This window comes from Euprymna scolopes, chromosome 39, assembly GCF_053919585.1.
Source record: "Euprymna scolopes isolate OS-2025 chromosome 39, ASM5391958v1, whole genome shotgun sequence".
NCBI classification, from domain to species: Eukaryota; Metazoa; Mollusca; class Cephalopoda; order Sepiida; family Sepiolidae; genus Euprymna; species Euprymna scolopes.
This window is the reverse complement of record NC_136520.1, coordinates 46715246-46734470: the sequence shown is the minus strand read 5'-3', so window position 1 is coordinate 46734470 and position 19225 is coordinate 46715246. Positions and strand designations below refer to the sequence as shown.

Genomic DNA, 19225 nt, shown 5'->3' with positions numbered 1-19225 from the left:
TATAATTATCCAAAACTGCCTTTACTTTCTTGGGCATGGAGTTCACCAGAGCTTTACATGTAGCCACTGGAATGCTTTTCCACTTTTCAATTACGACGCTGCGGAGCTGGCAGATATTTGAGACTTTGCGCACCTCCGCCTTCTGCTTGAGGATGCCCCAAAGATGTTCGATTGGCTTCACCTCAGCTTCATCAGTAAATCAATGGTTGTTTTGGATGTGTGTTTGGGTCATTGTCATGCTAGAACACTGCTCTGCGACCCAGTTTCTGGAGGGAGGGGATAATGCTCTGCTGCAGTATTTGGCAGTATATGTTAGAGTTCATGTTTCCTTCAATGAAATGTTACTCTCCAATACCTGCAGTACTCAGCAGCCTCTAACCATGACATTCCCATCACCATATTTGAAGAAATGTGAAGGGTGAACTCACTGTATGTATCTTATAATACCTCATTGTATGTAGATATAAAAAATTATATATATATATATACACATATATACATATGTATATATTGCATGTTGTATTCACGTGTATTCCTTTTAAATATATTTAAATATTTATGAATAAAAAATCAATACGAAAAATATATAAATGTTTATATCTTTTCTGTACTTATTTCCTGTATGTTGACGTGTAGGAATACAAAATGTCTTTTGAAAAACTGATGAAGATCAAAGGATCGGTCGAAAATTATGTGCATTTGAAGGAAACATTCTTGTTTTTTGTTGTTGTTTTTTTTTTCAAAAGACTTTTTGTACTCCTACAAGTCAACACACATGAAATAAATGTCGAAAAGATATAAACATTTTTATATTTTTCGTATTGATTTTGTATTAATACATACTTAAATATATATATATATATATATATATATATATATATATATATATATGCACGGTCATACAATGTCTCAGCTCACAAGAGCCGTGAAAATCAACAAATCTAAACTCCCAGACTCGAGTTTCGCTCCGATTTGGCCTCATCAGTTCAACACATCCGAACTCTGGATTTGAAGCGAGTATCTTGCCACGTGACCATCTGCATCACACACAATAAAGTCTATTAGCTAACATAGATCAAGCAAACCGCAACGAAATCTGACTATTGAATTTACCTCTTTTGTCTCAAACAACAGGTGTAGTCATCCAACCAGTCTCGCCAATCTCACCAGTTGGAACTTTTACTCTCGCTGGGACGATGCCATCCAACAAACAAAACTAGCGAGCAAATTAATATTGAATTTTCACAATGTGAAACGATATAATTATTTTCATAGTCAAACATAGTCACCTCTCTCATGAGCCATGAAATCAACAAACCGGAAGTTCAAGACTCGAGTTTATATGCATACTAGCATGACGCCTGGCGTTGCCCGGTCGTAATAAAATAATATATATGATCTTTAAGTTAATGCAGGGTTCGTATTTATTATTGTACAGCAAATTCTTTATTGATTATTATATTGTGCCCAGTATATATTGTAATGATTTCAACAATCAAAAAACATGACTTCTGCGCCATCAGTTGGAAACAATCAGTGCGCAAGTCATAATTGTCATTTCGCACTTACGATTTAGCCTCCGTCGATATCGCGGCTTCAAGATAAAAATGTGTGTAGCATGCTCAGAAGATTAACCTTTGCCAAGGCTAACTATGCTTTTTTCTTCAGTTTTGACTTCGGAGCAGCTATTTTACAGACTAAAATACAAATCGAAAGTGTGCTACAGGTACAAATACCCTATATATCAACTTTAAATTTTCAGAGAGGATTCTGGGAAAGATTTTTAGCTGCAACCGAACGCTCCTTTGTCAAACGAAAATGCAAATTAGTTCATTTTCATGTAGTCGCTCGCATATCCATGACTGAGTATATTAAAAAGTTTGTTTTAATAAGCTTTAAATAGAACAGGTAGACTTAATAGTAATGTCATAGCGAGAAAAAACTCATCTTTATAGGTATATAGATATGTTTTATAGCGTATAATAAAGTAAATAAATAATAGAGAATAATGTCTCTCTTTCACATATATACACAGAAACACAAAAACACAGGAACATTCATAGATGTAGATATGTGTGTGCGTGCGTGTGTGTTTGTATTTATTTATTTATGTTTGTGTGTATTTTTATGTATGTCCCAAGTGCAATCAAAGAGATTGAATTGAAAGTGGATACCGACCCACACTTGGTTTTTACGATATTGACTTTTTTAAGCCGCCAGTCTCTTGCGAATGCTTTGCCAAGTTTAAAAAACAAAACAAAAAGTATCAACTTCCTTCTACCGCATCTGAGTGTAAAGGATGCCAAAAATGACCACAAAGCAAAAATAGTCGATAATTCGTCCCCAGCACATAGTAATTGCTATGTAGAAAGGCGAGAAGCAACATTTTTCTAATATTTCCTTTGGCTTCAGGTCATCGCATGAGAATAACAACGAAAGGAAGTTTTTAAGAGGCGTCCATTCTATCTCCGTATTTTTTTTTATTTTACTTTTTAAAAACTTTTATTCAATCAAAATAACGAATGGCGCCACTGAGAGCAAAGAGATACTCTAAAAAAATAAAGACCAGATTTGTGAGTGCATCATGAGTTGGAACGGGTGCAACAAGGTGTTTATTCACATTACATTTAAATTTCTTCATTCTGTTATAATCCACGAAAACAAAGGGCAAGCAATTACTGATCTGATTTATATTAAACTTACGGCTCGTTTAAATTCTGGCTTTATGCCTCTTTTCAATTAGCTATTCAGATACCTCGTAATAATACATTCAAGCTCCTTATTATCAAAGAAATGTAGATGTTTAGAACTTTCTTTCTACTTACTGTTTTCCTTCTTGTTCTAGTTCCGGCAGCCATGACTGGATAGAGGTCCTAATTAATCAGCAATTGTATTTTTCGGTCGCCCATAGAAGACTGACTTTTCAAACTGAATTTTGCAAGTAATCTAACCATTGCGCCATGGGTCCTTGCGGGCGTGGCTGAATGGAACGAGAGCATGCTACCCCAGTGAATTAAATAAAATATTCGGTTTCAAATTCGTGCAACTTCCCGAAACATTACTGGGTTTGATAAGATACAACTGAAGACGGTCGGAGGTTACATTCACCGAAACTCAAGATGAGAACAGTAGTCTGATGAGTCCAGATACTACAAATTTTATCTTGACATTAAAATCAGCAATTTCATTTTTTGCAAGCGTACATATTTGAGACTGCATGTGAATTTGGTATTCCCTAGAAACTTCCTATTTCAGCGAAAACCTGAGGCCGGACCTAGGCAAATAACACACCATTTAGTAGCGGATTAATAAACTATTTCCGTTATATGCATCAAAACTTAAAAGTCTTTTTTGTTTTGCTTCTTTTTTTTTTGTTTTTGTTTTTTGCTAATAGATTTTAATGTGAGTTTATTCTTTCTTTTATTTTTACAACTACAAACATTTTTTTAAACCATCGATTACCATGACAAATATAACCTTATCTCACATCGCAGACTTAAAACTCATTGGTTTAACATTCACAGGCAACAGCAATTAGAAAAATACACTGAAGACATTGCCAAGGTTGCTGCAAAGAAAATGGTCTTTCTTTACCGTTCTAAAAAAAAATAGTCACAACTAATCCTAGGTCCTGGATATGACCTTAAACTATGTCCGATGGTGAGGCCCGAGTTTGTGGGCTCCGGGAAATGTGGAGCCACACTTTAATTGCCATTGCTCACAGGTCCACTCTGGCTCGGAGTGGTAGTACCTGTTAGGGTGCCAACTATGGCTTAAATAGAAAATTGCTTGGAAAAAATATATTCTATTAGAAAAATTTTTCTTCAAAATCACTGGATACGGGATTAAATAACTTGAAAAGGGTTGATATGCCGTAAAACAAAAACAAATCAAATCAAGGGATTATCCTGTATCCCTACAAAGCCATAATTCGCTCACGCATGGAACATGGTTGCCACATCTGGACTATTGCATCTACTACTCGTTTCTTACGTCCAAAAAAGTCTCAAACATAGTTCTGCACTATCGGCTAAGCTCAAACCCCTGCCTTGTCGCCGCAATATTGCATCCCTGTGTCTGTTTTACAAGTACGTTAATGGAATATGCTGGAATGTGCAAATACCTGGTGAGAAAATCTAGAGTTGTAAGCCATGTTCAGTTTCAGAACAGTTTCCGATGATTAGATGTTCTATACAAGTCCTGAAGGTGGCTTGTTCTCAGTAGACAGAACAGTTTCCGATGGTTATGTGTTCTACACAAGTCCTGAAGGTGGCTTGTTCTCAGTAGACAGAACAGTTTCCGATGGTTATGTGTTCTACACAAGTCCTGAAGGTGGCTTGTTCTCAGTAGACAGAACAGTTTCCGATGGTTATTTGTTCTATACAAGTCCTGAAGGTGGCTTGTTCTCAGTAGACAGAACAGTTTCCTATGGTTATGTGTTCTACACAAGTCCTGAAGGTGGCTTGTTCTCAGTAGACAGAACAGTTTCCGATGGTTATGTGTTCTACACAAGTCCTGAAGGTGACTTGTTCTCAGTAGACAGAACAGTTTCCGATGGGTGTGTGTTCTACACAAGTCCTGGGGGTGGCTTGTTCTCAGTAGACAGAACAGTTTCCGATGGTTATGTGTTCTACACAAGTCCTGAAGGTGGCTTGTTCTCAGTAGACAGAAGAGTTTCCGATGGTTAGTTGTTCTATACAAGTCCTGAAGGTGGCTTGTTCTCAGTAGACAGAAGAGTTTCCGATGGTTATGTGTTCTACACAAGTCCTGAAGGTGGCTTGTTCTCAGTAGACAGAACAGTTTCCGATGGTTATGTGTTCTACACAAGTCCTGAAGGTGGCTTGTTCTCAGTAGACAGAACAGTTTCCGATGGTTATGTGTTCTACACAAGTCCTGAAGGCGGCTTGTTCTCAGTAGACAGAACAGTTTCCGATGGTTATGTGTTCTACACAAGTCCTGGAGGTGGCTTGTTCTCAGTAGACAGAACAGTTTCCGATTGTTATGTGTTCTACACAAGTCCTGAAGGTGGCTTGTTCTCAGTAGATAGAACAGTTTCCGATGGTTATGTGGTCTACACAAGTCCTGAAGGTGGCTTGTTCTCAGTAGACAGAACAGTTTCCGATGGTTATGTGTTCTACACAAGTCCTGAAGGTGGCTTGTTCTCAGTAGACAGAACAGTTTCCGATGGTTATGTGTTCTACACAAGTCCTGAAGGTGGCTTGTTCTCAGTGGACAGAACAGTTTCCGATGGTTATGTGTTCTACACAAGTCCTGGAGGTGGCTTGTTCTCAGTAGACAGACCAGTTTCCGATGGTTATGTGTTCTACACAAGTCCTGGAGGTGGCTTGTTCTCAGTAGACAGAACAGTTTCCGATGGTTATGTGTTCTACACAAGTCCTGGGGGTGGCTTGTTCTCAGTAGACAGAACAGTTTCCGATGGTTATGTGTTCTACACAAGTCCTGGAGGTGGCTTGTTCTCAGTAGACAGAACAGTTTCCGATGGTTATGTGTTCTACACAAGTCCTGGAGGTGGCTTGTTCTCAGTAGACAGAACAGTTTCCGATGGTTATGTGTTCTACACAAGTCCTGAAGGTGGCTTGTTCTCAGTAGACAGAACAGTTTCCGATGGTTATGTGGTCTACACAAGTCCTGGAGGTGGCTTGTTCTCAGTAGACAGAACAGTTTCCGATGGTTAGTTGTTCTATACAAGTCCTGAAGGTGGCTTGTTCTCAGTAGACAGAACAGTTTCCGATGGTTAGTTGTACTATACAAGTCCTGGAGGTGACTGGTTCTCAGTAGACAGAACAGTTTCCGATGGTTAGTTGTACTATACAAGTCCTGGAGGTGACTGGTTCTCAGTAGACAGAACAGTTTCCTATTGTTAGTTGTTCTATACAAGTCCTGAAGGTGGCTTGTTCTCAGTAGACAGAACAGTTTCCGATGGTTATGTGTTCTACACAAGTCCTGAAGGTGGCTTGTTCTCAGTAGACAGAACAGTTTCCGATGGTTATGTGTTCTACACAAGTCCTGAAGGTGGCTTGTTCTCAGTAGACAGAACAGTTTCCGATGGTTATGTGTTCTACACAAGTCCTGAAGGTGGCTTGTTCTCAGTAGACAGAACAGTTTCCGATGGTTATGTGTTCTACACAAGTCCTGAAGGTGGCTTGTTCTCAGTAGACAGAACAGTTTCCGATGGTTATGTGTTCTACACAAGTCCTGGAGGTGGTTTGTTCTCAGTAGACAGAACAGTTTCCGATGGTTATGTGTTCTACACAAGTCCTGAAGGTGGCTTGTTCTCAGTAGACAGAACAGTTTCCGATGGTTATGTGTTCTACACAAGTCCTGAAGGTGGCTTGTTCTCAGTAGACATAACAGTTTCCGATGGTTATGTGTTCTACACAAGTCCTGAAGGTGGTTGTTCTAAGTAGACAGAACAGTTTCCGATGGTTATGTGTTCTACACAAGTCCTGAATGTGGCTTGTTCTCAGTAGACAGACCAGTTTCCGATGGTTATGTGTTCTACACAAGTCCTGAAGGTGGCTTGTTCTCAGTAGACAGAACAATTTCCGATGGTTATGTGTCTATACAAATCCTTAGGGTGGCTTGTTCTCAGTAGACAGAACAGTTTCCGATGGTTATGTGTTCTACACAAGTCCTGAAGGTGGCTTGTTTTCAGTAGACAGAACAGTTTCCGATGGTTATGTGTTCTACACAAGTCCTGAAGGTGGCTTGTTCTCAGTAGACAGAACAGTTTCCGATGGTTATGTGTTCTACACAAGTCCTTAAGGTGGTTGTTCTCAGTAGACAGAACAGTTTCCGATGGTTATGTGTTCTACACAAGTCCTTAAGGTGGTTGTTCTCAGTAGACAGAACAGTTTCCGATGGTTGTGTGTTCTACACAAGTCCTGAAGGTGGCTTGTTCTCAGTAGACAGAACAGTTTCCGATGGTTATGTGTTCTACACAAGTCCTGAAGGTGGCTTGTTCTCAGTAGACAGAACAGTTTTCGATGGTTATGTGTTCTACACAAGTCCTGGAGGTGGCTTGTTCTCAGTAGACAGAACAGTTTCCGATGGTTAGTTGTTCTATACAAGTCCTGGAGGTAGCTGGTTCTCAGTAGACAGAACAGTTTCCGATGGTTAGTTGTTCTATACAAGTCCTGCGGGTGACTGGTTCTCAGTAGACAGAACAGTTTCCGATTGTTAGTTGTTCTATACAAGTCCTGAAGGTGGCTTGTTCTCAGTAGACAGAACAGTTTCCGATGGTTATGTGTTCTACACAAGTCCTGAAGGTGGCTTGTACTCAGTAGACAGAACAGTTTCCGATGGTTATGTGTTCTACACAAGTCCTGAAGGTTGCTTGTTCTCAGTAGACAGAACAGTTTCCGATGGTTATGTGTTCTACACAAGTCCTGAAGGCGGCTTGTTCTCAGTAGACAGAACAGTTTCCGATGGTTATGTGTTCTACACAAGTCCTGAAGGTGGCTTGTTCTCAGTAGACAGAACAGTTTCCGATGGTTATGTGTTCTACACAAGTCCTGGAGGTGGCTTGTTCTCAGTAGACAGAACAGTTTCCGATGGTTAGTTGTTCTATACAAGTCCTTGAGGTGGCTTGTTCTCAGTAGACAGAACAGTTTCCGATTGTTAGTTGTTCTATACAAGTTCTGGAGGTGGCTGGTTCTCAGTAGACAGAACAGTTACCGATGGTTAGTTGTTCTATACAAGTCCTGGATGTGGCTTGTTCTCAGTAGACAGAACAGTTTCCGATGGTTAGTTGTTCTATACAAGTCCTGCGGGTGACTGGTTCTCAGTAGACAGAACAGTTTCCTATTGTTAGTTGTTCTATACAAGTCCTGAAGGTGGCTGGTTCTCAGTAGACAGAACAGTTTCCGATGGTTAGTTGTTCTATACAAGTCCTGGGGGGTGACTGGTTCTCAGTAGACAGTTCTTGAGTAGGAAGCCAAAGAGCAAAAGAATCTTCCCATGTTGACACGAAAAAAAAAACATATCCAAAGTTGCTACAGAAAAGGTTTAATATTTATGGAGCAATTCTGGTTTCTGATTGGTTGATAGCAGAACGTGAATTAATTTGATTCGTCAGTTCCTAGCAGCATCGTTTATAAATAGAATCTCCCAACTGTTCGGGATCATACACTTATTATATCTGGAGATTGTCTTCTAGCGGCTTCGGCTGCAGGGAGACGGGGTAGAGTATACGTCAAGGTCTGTTCTTGACATTCAACCCGACAGGTGAGATGCCGGGAATCGTCCAGCACCTGTCGGACTGAGGTACACCGCCCGGGTATTACTCAGGAGGTCCACTCTTCCAGGCCTTACCACCCGGCTTTTGGGTGGGGCAATTTTATTGCTTGTAGTCTGAGGCGCCCCGACCGGGGAATTCCGGCGGGGATACTCAAGTAAGTTTTGTAATTGCAAGAGTGCCCTCCTTTAGGGGAGCTTTCTTTGATTCCCACTTTCTAGACGCTGTGTCAAATATTGGTGATGTGGGCACCAATCTCAATATCTATCCCCATTATAATTAAAAAAATATTGCAACAGACAACAACTATGGAACTCGTAACATTTTAGTCTATTCGGCGTACATACTGCCGACTAACAAAACAAGCAACAAAATTCCACCCTTTCATTGTTGTGGTCCTTAGATATCAGAAAAAAACTTCTACTCTTAAACGCTTCCCCCCTTCCGATACTAGACCTTAGGGTTCCCTTCTGTGTTCTGTTTTCTTGGCTATATTAACATACAGAAGTTTAAATGTAATGTGAGCAGACGCACCGTTTCTAAACTCCTAAGTCAGATATGGTCCTAAATAGTAGTTTCTTACATTCAAGTGGTAATATTAATGGTTTGGGTTAAAAAATAATTCATAAAATGTTCATATTCATTCTTTTTGTGAACCGTTATATTCATTATCATCATTATCATCATTGTTGTTGTTGGGGGGGGTACGAAGAAAACTGCTATTTTCGGAAGAAGAAGACCAGAGAAGACCACAACCATGAAGATGAACAGTAATAAATAAATAAATAAATAAATAAAATAAAAGATTATCTAATACTATTCGGTACGGACCCGATAATGGAAGACCAGATAAGTGACGTAGTGGGTAGAAGCGTTGGATCTCTGCGGTTCCGAGTGAACAATATATATATAGATAGTGGTTCCAATCTGATCCAAAACAGGCCTGAGGATTAGTGAGCCAAATACCTGGTGAGACAACAATAACTATGGGAGACAGCAATTACTGAGGATACAGTGACAGTACTCAGCGTTCCCATCCTGTCGCAGTTAACCACCTGAGGAAGGCCAACGGATGAGTTCGCTGAAACATGGTACAGCAACAACTATGACAGTAACAGACCGAAAAAACAATGAATGCACAAATTATGAAACCCCGCCTCCAAAGTTTTCATAAACTAAAAAAAAATAAAATAAAGTAATATATAAATATATTTTTATAACTAGCTATAAAATACCCTTAAAATCGCGTGATTTTTTGGCGAGATAAAAATGCAGTTTTACCAACATCTAGATTTATATGGTTTTCTGCCACTTTCTTAAATAAAGTTTGTTTGTTTTTTTTTTTCAATGAGAACTTGTCTTTTTCTCTGTTCTTGGTTCAGACCAAGATCATTGAAAAGATAAAAGTAACAGTTTTAACATCTTTAGATTTTTGCACCATTAAGAGTCGCTACTCGAGTTGTTTTGTAGCCAATACAGTCTGGCATTTAACGTTCCCTTTTAACTTTGAACTAATGCTTAACCTTTAAAAGTTCAATCAACGTAGAAATTTTAACATAATTTAAATTTTTGATTACTTTTAAATTTAATTTATGGATTGTCTAATCCCGATATGAGTAGCCACAATGCAAAATTTCACACTGATTTGATAAATAGGGCCGGAATTATCAACGTTATATATGTACACGTATATGTACATATGTATGTAAACCTATAGGCTGGCCATTGGCGTGTGACCGACCTACGTGTTACGTTAAATGTCTTGGAAACGGTCCGCGTATGAAGGTCTGTCGATTAGATGTCTTTTGTCAGAGGTAAGATTAAAGACATACCTGGAATGTTGGGTGTGGCTGTCTCCTTCATTCGGGACTATGCCCTCCCTCTAGTGGTATTCTGGCTGGAATATTCTTCGTCCGCATGCCCGTTTCCTTTGATTTAAGGCAGACATTCGATACAGGCACAAACAACGCACGATACAATCGTCATATATAAGATCTTAACTATTTTATTTTACAACATTTTATTTTTTACAATATATATTACAATATTAACATACATACCATACAATTACTTAACACAATTGGTTTCTTAAAACTAACTAACCTTAACTATTGCTGAGGGAGGGGTGCCCCTTCTCCTCTCATTTACGGAAAGACAAAAATATACGTCTTACCCCATGCTGTCCGGACGAAAGAAGAGATCGGGAAGAGAAAGGGAATTGTGGGATTGCATCATGGTTGCTTATTTTTGTGTATCCCTCCGCTTACGACCAAATCACCTCCTGGCCATGCTGGAGTGGGGGTGGGTTTAACAACCACCAAAACGGCGCACTAAGATATAGTGCCACAGGAGGTTATACTTGTCAAATACAAGAAAAGTAGCATTTTAAATAATCTTAAAATTGCGTGAGTTCGTGATTAGCTTGAAATGTAGTTTTCCCGCCAAACAGCTCCATTTTTTTTTTTTACTTTGCTGTTTTTTTTTATCGTTAATTAACTTGAACTTTTCCACAGAGAAATTATGCCTTTGTCATTTTCTCAATAGAAATCACCGTTTTGTTTGAACGACATTGATCTTGTTTCCGAAGGGAAATTACTCTATTTATGAATTAATGACCATGTCATCTGATTCTGAGCAAATGCATTAAAACTTGTTTCTTATTTTAATACTGCCTTTTTGCCTATAACTGCAGTAGTTAAACGATTTAAATGGTCTTTCTGAGATTTTCGCAAATGGCTCTGTCTTATACGACAAATCATCTCTGAAACCTCTTGGCCGCTCTTTCTCAGAAACTCTTTTGGAGTGGGGGTTATACATTAGATCCGTTACTCTTTCGGCTTCTTGTAGAGTCGGTTATCCTACCGCGCGCATCAGGTCATATATTCTAACCTCTACAAACCTTCTAACAGACACTATAATTTTAGGATTATGTCGTCAATAAACAAATATTTTCTCGAACATAAAACCCACTTGTGGGGGGGGGGTATCTATTAGCGTTACCACGTGATTTTCGATTTACTGCTAGTTTAAAATAAATAAATATTTCTTATTTTATGACTATGAACCGTGGAATATTTTGTCTTAAACAAAACTAAATACATAAAGATATTTAAAATAATCGTTTTGAGCATCAGAAAATAATTTCTTTTTTTTTCCGATTTCGATAGCGATTTCAAAATTTAAACGCAAAAAGGTGATATGGAAAATCGAAAAAAATAAAAAAAAAGGTATAATTACGAAGACGCTCTCTCTTTTTTTTTACAATGTTTGCTTCTATTTATATATATATATATATATATATATATATGATGAAAATAATGGAAATAGTATTCCGACAAAATAGAGAAAATAAAAAAGGAACAAACCGTATTATGTGTTCACCAACGTTTCGTCTTTATTTCGAAATAAAGACGAAACGTTGGTGAACACATAATACGGTTTGTTCCTTTTTTATTTTCTCTCTCTCTATATATATGTATGTATATATATATGTGTATGTATATATATATATATATATACGTATGTATATATATATGTGTATATATATATATATATATATATATATATATATATATATACACAGTAGAACACTGGGATACTGTAATAATCCGTTCAGGGGTTTGTGAAATCGTCGTATGGTGGGGCCTATACAAACTTTTACACAGTACATATTAAAAATACGTAACCAAGTACAGTACATTATATAATACACATGTATATAATAAAATAATATCATAAATAACACCATAGGCAAGGCAAATACCGTAACCAGGGGCCGCAAAAACATCGTATTCCACATCGTAACGTGAAAAAAAAACATGTCCTAGGAGCACTCCAATATATACTAGCAGATGTACCTGGCGCTGCCTGGTATTAAACGTAACGCAAAATTATTTGAAAAAATAAGGTAAAAAAAAAACGGAAAGCAACCGAGACATGTGCACGCGAGTATTATGGGTTTTTTTTTCCTAAACAGTTCACTACTTGTAAGTAAAAAAAATGCTTGAGCTAGGATCGAAACCAAAACCTAAAGACAGTGATTCAATAAGATAACCACAAAACTAGCTTGCCACGATATTTAAGTATTTTACAAACTTACTTATTCTTAACACAGGAAAGTTGTCATGTGAACGATTCGCGCATGCGCAGCTTGAAACAATTGATGAACAGATACAAATCTTATGACCTCCCAAGTACCAATTTGTTTTTAATATTTGACCTCTTAGCAGCCTTTTTTACCGACTGAAAATTGATCAAAAATTTGTCCACGTGTTTGAATACCCTATACACCAAATTTCAAGTCTGTAGAAAAAAAAATGTTCGTAGAACATATAGTTTGTGTGTCGTCCTTACGCACACACAGCTACATTCTCACTTATATACAATATGTGTGTGTGTGTTTGTGTGTGCGTTGAAATGTACATTATTTCCTTATTATATATACCAATCCTTGTTTAACAAGCTCAATGTGATTACAGAGCAATATAGTGAATAAATGACTAAAGTCTATATTCCAAGGTTAATAATGTTGAACATCTTATAATTTATTCCTTTAATTCAGTTGCTATTTCTTCTTATGAGTTAAGAGCAAAATAGATTCACTAATTCATATAATAATTAAGCGATTGATTTTGTGCTACGAAACAGATACTGTCAAGAATTGTAAATATCAACTGAATAAAAGCAATAAATTATAAAATGGTCAACATCATGAACTTTGGAATATAGAATTTTGTCATACATTCACTATATATATATATATATATATATATATATATATATAGAGAGAGAGAGAGAGAGAGAGAGAGAACGAGAGATAGATTGATAGATAGATAGATAGATAGATAGATAGATAGATAGATGTTATTGTTTGTTTTTGTTTGCGATACTTTTTGAATGAATTCAATTATTTATACGAAAGTGAATTTTACCTAAATGCAAGTTGAGAATAATGTTCTTTTTGGTCAATTTGGTACCCCCAAATGAGGAGCGGCATATACATTGTTTTTAAAAATACAATTATCCAGTGACATGTGTTTCGTCATCCACGCTCCATCAGAGTGGCTGAATCTAGCAAGATTCGTAATCGGGGACTCGTAGACGACGAAAGACGAGTCAGTGGATAATTATATTTTATACTATATATATATAGGGTTTCCCAAAAGAAGCTGAAGGATTTGAAATTTGAATTCGACCAAAAGTGCCACTCTATTATAAATATCCGCCCCTCGGTGGTTTAACAGCTTCTGATGACTTCGTTACCGTAATTCTAGATACTCTAAAATCTTTTTTTCCCCTGATTTGTTGTTTCTGTTGTTCCATCTTATATTTGATCAATTTTGCTTCTTTCGGGACACCCTATATATATATATATATATATATATATATATATATATATATATATACTAGTATGGGTGCCCGGCATTGCCCAGGTGTTTGGAGGTGTATTCTGAGCAAAAAAACGGTCATTTTTTTTTTAACTTTGACCCTTATTATAACCGCTTAAAATTTATTGTTTTGGGCTCAAATCGAGTTATTAAGTTAGATCTATGTCCAATGAACCTATATCTAAAATTTCAAGTGTTTAGATTCCAAATTTATCGGAGGGGTTTGGTAGAGTTCTCAAAGGTCAAATTGTCAAATTTCTGGCCGAAAACCGATCACATCGATTTCCCCAATTCTCAGTACCCTGTATGTCAAATTTAGAGTCTGTAGACTTAAAATTGACAGAGTTATTGCGTAGGGAAATGTATACACACATACAGACGCACAAGTACACAGACAGATACTCAGACACGTTCACTTTTATAGATATATAGATGAATAACTGGTATCGTGGCAGCACGGCTCGTAAAATTTGCCTGATGTTTCTACTGTTTATAACTATGATAGGAGACCTGACAGCTTTTACGGCAGTCAGCTTAATAGCTATCTACTTCGCAAGAAAGTAAAAAAAATTTAAAAATTCATATTTATATATATGTGCATATTAGTGACAAACAATCGTGTTCAATTATATTCGCATTTGATTGTATCCTGCCTTCTCATCTTATACAAGTTTTAAGATAATATGTAATGAATTCCATCTTTTTTATTTCTCCTCAGGCATTATCAATTAGCTTTTAGCCTGTATAGCTTTTTTCCCGGCGTCAGCTCTCATATCTGTTTCGCATTGATGCGTGTCAACCTTGAACGTGCGTGAATCCATCACTGCCTTACAAAAGTGGATCCTTTGCGTAGTAGAACACAAACCCATCGGGCTTATTTCTCTTGGAGGTGCTAAAATTAAAGAAATAAGCAGATAGATCAACGTGAACATTGCGACATAAAGGAAAAGCATGATGCAGTCAAAGGGAATCAAGAACCACTAAAGAATAGAGCATTCCTTCGACGGCCATAAGCTAATCTACGAATAGAACATTTTCATGCTGAAATAGACAAAATGGTAGATGATGGAATGGAATGGAATAAGTAGATATGTCTCAACTAATTATTCTGAAATATCGTTTATAGCAAATGAGATGTAGGTCTCTGCTTTTTGTAAGTGTGGCTATTTTGGCGTAAAGTCACCTGTCTAGAGATTAGCGGGACTAAATATTTAAAGAGCCGTTATCTTGTTATATAATAGGTCGAACACAACAAAGTGTCGAGCTATTTATTTAGTTATCTATTTCTGTATCTCTCCAATGAGATGGATTGCTGGTCACGGCACCAAAAAAGGGGGTATGTTGTATTATGGTGTACGAAAAAGGCATCAAAACGGTGTATGTTGTATAATCGTCTAAATGTTGTTATGCGTACTTGGTGCGAAGGGTTCATCTTTATGTGTATACGTGTCACTAAATGTCTATTGTTGGTGGTTCTTCGCTGTTTGAACCCTAGCTTATGTTGTTGCTGTCTATTTATATATTCATATCTAATTATTCATATGCGGGTTTTTTTTTCATTTTTATCTCAGTTGACGAGTTATGCCAGCCAAGAGAAATAATAATATTTCAGTAAATCATTTCTTTAAAAACCTATTGCCAACTGGAAATATAGTCCAATAGTAGAGAATTCGACTACAGATCCCTTATTTAAGCCCGGTTGTATCTCACGATTTTATTTTAATTTATTTTTCTTATTACTGAGTTTAAGATAAAAAAAGATATACCATTTAAAATCGCCGCAAATTATTACTTTGTTTTCATATTCATAAACTAAGCTTTATCAGGAGTGTATTTTCCAGGGCATTCATTGTCAAGCCCAAATATCAGCTGACGTAATATTGTAAACAAACACAGACGGAATTTTATGAACGACATTATCATTAATATTTGTTCATTCATTTTCTTGCGAAGTAGTCCATTGGGCAAATTATTCCTCGCAATATATAATATTCAATAGGGGATTGAGTCTATAATCTTACATAGTCAATCTGCATAAATTAAAATATCATGTTTAAGCGTGTTGTACGACTAGGCAACGCCAGGCGGCCAACTTGTGTTTTGTAAATAAGACATGTACATAAGAAACTAAAAACGATTGCATTAATAATTTTAACTGAGCAACCCTTTTTATAATTTACCGAAAAGTAGGAATAAATGTACTCTGTATTCGTTTAAAGTGCCTTATTTTGATTAAATAATTATTGCTATTGTTTTTGCCAATAAAATCGTACGTCAATTATAATCATTAATCGTAATTATTTAATCTCTCGTGCTAATACTAAATAGTATATTTTTTCGCTAAATTTACATTTGTTCTTCGTACTAGCGAAGAGGGTGGGCGCTAGGCGTTTCCCATAAAATACGCTTAAATATGATATTTAAATTTTCCAGATTTCGAATATATTATTATAGAGTCGTGATTTCAAAAGTAAAATAAAATATATGGGCGTAATCAAGCTGGAATCGAAACCAAAGCTCCATTCAAAGCTGGTAACGTTATCACCGTATCAACATGGCATACACGTTAACTGATTAAAAATTAAATATTAAATATGAACTAAAATGAATTTCCATTCACAGGAGACAAATAAGAACGAACGCTGGTTTAGGTTTTCATAAAAACAGGACTGCAATTTAGATGAAACGCACCATGCTAACTTTTAAAAACAAACAAAACCCAAAAAACTTTACATTTTCTTACAGTGCATTAAAACTTCTGGAAGTTCAATTCCGTTTTATTTCGCATTCTTCGGCAATTACAACATCGTTTTCATTGCTGTTATTCGGGGGGGGGGGACAATGTATCTTCCCTCTGTTTTTCGTTTTCCCGATCTTCCCCTTTCTCAAATGTATTTCTTCTCTCTTTCCGTGTTTCCTCTTTTTTCCAGCAAGTTCACCGTCGTTTCTTTGCATTTTTACTTATTTTTTTCCAATTTTGACTATTTAAACCAGCTAAAGACCTATAAATAAACGGTTCGAGTAAAAAAAAATAATCAAATCATTCTAGAGCCGCGCTATGAGTTTTAGTTCTGGAGGAGATAGAGTTTGAAAATATGGAGACAGGCAGACAGACATATAACCTTTTGATATATAAGATTAACAAGTGGATTAAGCGTTACCTGCAAGGTAAAGATGAAAATTATAATACGTTATTCACACCGCTAAATCTATGAGAATAAATTAGTCCGTTATTATGTTTATATCTATTTTCTTTTCATTTGTGTACGTGTTATTCTCTATCCAGATCCGAATATCCATTAGGACCGAAAACTTTCAGAGAGTCATAAACCCTGTCAACTATATCACGCGAACTCATTTTCTCCAAACCCTTCTGCTTATTTTTACCAACAAACAAATCTCTAACGTAAAGCGTAATTAACCATTCTTTCCCAAAGTCTCAGAGATAATTTGACCTCTTGCCAACGAATATCTCCAAAACCACTCTAAGTTCAGATGATCAGCTTCTGGGGCTAAAATCTAATTCGAATTCATGTCCACCTAAGTATCTTGTACATTAGCAAAATAGAGTTATGAAAATATTAAGTATATTGTACATTAGCAAAATACAGTTCTGAAAATATTAAGTATCTTGTACATTAGCAAAATACAGTTTTGAAAATATTAAGTATCTTGTACATCAGCACAATATAGTTCTGAAAATATTAAGTATCTTGTACATTAACAAAATACACTTCTGAAAATATTAAGTATCTTGTACATTAGCAATATATAGTTCTGAAAATATTAAGTATCTTGTAAATTAGCAAAATACAGTTCTGAAAATCTTAAGTATCTTGTACATTAGCAAAATACAGTTTTGAAAATATTAAGTATCTTGTACATCATCAAAATATAGTTCTGAAAATATTAAGTATCTTGTACATCATCAAAATACAGTTATGAAAATATTAAGTATCTTGTACATTAGCAAAATATAGTTCTGAAAATATTAAGTATCTTGTACATTAACAAAATACAGTTCTTAAAATATTAAGTATCTTGTACATTAGCAAAATACAGTTCTGAAAATATTAAGTATCTTGTACATCAGCACAATATAGTTCTGCAAATATTAAGTATCTTGTACATTAGCAAAATACAGTTTTGAAAATATTAAGTATCTTGTACATTAGCAAAATATAGTTCTGAAAATATTAAGTATCTTGTAAATTAGCAAAATACAGTTCTGAAAATATTAAGTATCTTGTACATAAGCAAAATACAGTTCTGAAAATATTAAGTATCTTGTACATCATCAAAATATAGTTCTGAAAATATTAAGTATCTTGTACATCATCAAAATACAGTTCTGAAAATATTAAGTATCTTGTACATTAGCAAAATACAGTTATGAAAATATTAAGTATCTTGTACATTAGCAAAATACAGTTTTGAAAATATTAAGTATCTTGTACATCATCAAAATATAGTTCTGAAAATATTAAGTATCTTGTACATTAGCAAAATACAGTTATGAAAATATTAAGTATCTTGTACATTAGCAAAATATAGTTCTGAAAATATTAAGTATCTTGTAAATTAGCAAAATACAGTTCTGAAAATATTAAGTATCTTGTACATTAGCAAAATACAGTTCTGAAAATATTAAGTATCTTGTACATTAACAAAATACAGTTCTGCAGTTCTGAAAATATTAAGTATCTTGTACATTAGCAATATACAGTTTTGAAAATATTTAGTATCTTGTACATCAGCACAATATAGTTCTGAAAATATTAAGTATCTTGTACATCAGCACAATATAGTTCTGAAAATATTAAGTATCTTGTACATTAGCAAAATACAGTTATGAAAATATTAAGTATCTTGTACATTAGCAAAATACACTTCTGAAAATATTAAGTATCTTGTACATTAGCAAAATACAGTTTTGAAAATATTAAGTATCTTGTACATCAGCACAATATAGTTCTGAAAATATTAAGTATCTTGTACATTAGCAAAATACAGTTATGAAAATATTAAGTATCTTGTACATTAGCAAAATATAGTTCTGAAAATATTAAGTATCTTGTAAATTAGCAAAATACAGTTCTGAAAATATTAAGTATCTTGTACATTAGCAAAATACAGTTCTGAAAATATTAAGTATCTTGTACATTAGCAAAATACAGTTATGAAAATATTAAGTATCTTGTACATTAACAAAATACAGTTCTGAAAATATTAAGTATCTTGTACATTAGCAAAATACAGTTCTGAAAATATTAAGTATCTTTACAATTAGCAAAATACAGTTATTAAAATATTAAGTATCTTGTACATTAGCAAAATATAGTTTTGAAAATATTAATTATCTTGACCATTAGCAAAATACAGTTCTGAAAATATTAAGTATCTTTAGCATTAGCAAAATACAGTTCTGAAAATATTAAGTATCTTGTACATTAGCAAAATATAGTTCTGTAAATATTAAGTATCTTGCCAATTAGCAAAATACAGTTCTGAAAATATTAAGTATCTTGTAAATTAGCAAAATATAGTTATGAAAATATTAAGTATCTTGTACATTAGCAAA

The 19225-nt window shown here is 35.3% G+C and overlaps 2 protein-coding genes across 2 annotated transcripts in view; both read left to right on the top strand.

Moving 5' to 3' along the window:
* Positions 1 to 19225, top strand: part of LOC145263777 (gamma-aminobutyric acid receptor subunit beta-like) — a 757317-nt gene that overhangs the window by 19369 nt on the left and 718723 nt on the right. The gene's annotated exons all lie outside the window — the stretch shown is intronic.
* Positions 3734 to 9062, top strand: LOC145263947 (uncharacterized). The gene is made up of 3 exons (XM_080121018.1): positions 3734 to 4395; positions 5341 to 6137; positions 7583 to 9062. The coding sequence occupies exons 1-2, from the start codon at positions 4185 to 4187 to the stop codon at positions 5694 to 5696; spliced, it is 567 nt and encodes a 188-aa protein (XP_079977144.1). The 5' UTR covers positions 3734 to 4184; the 3' UTR covers positions 5697 to 6137; positions 7583 to 9062.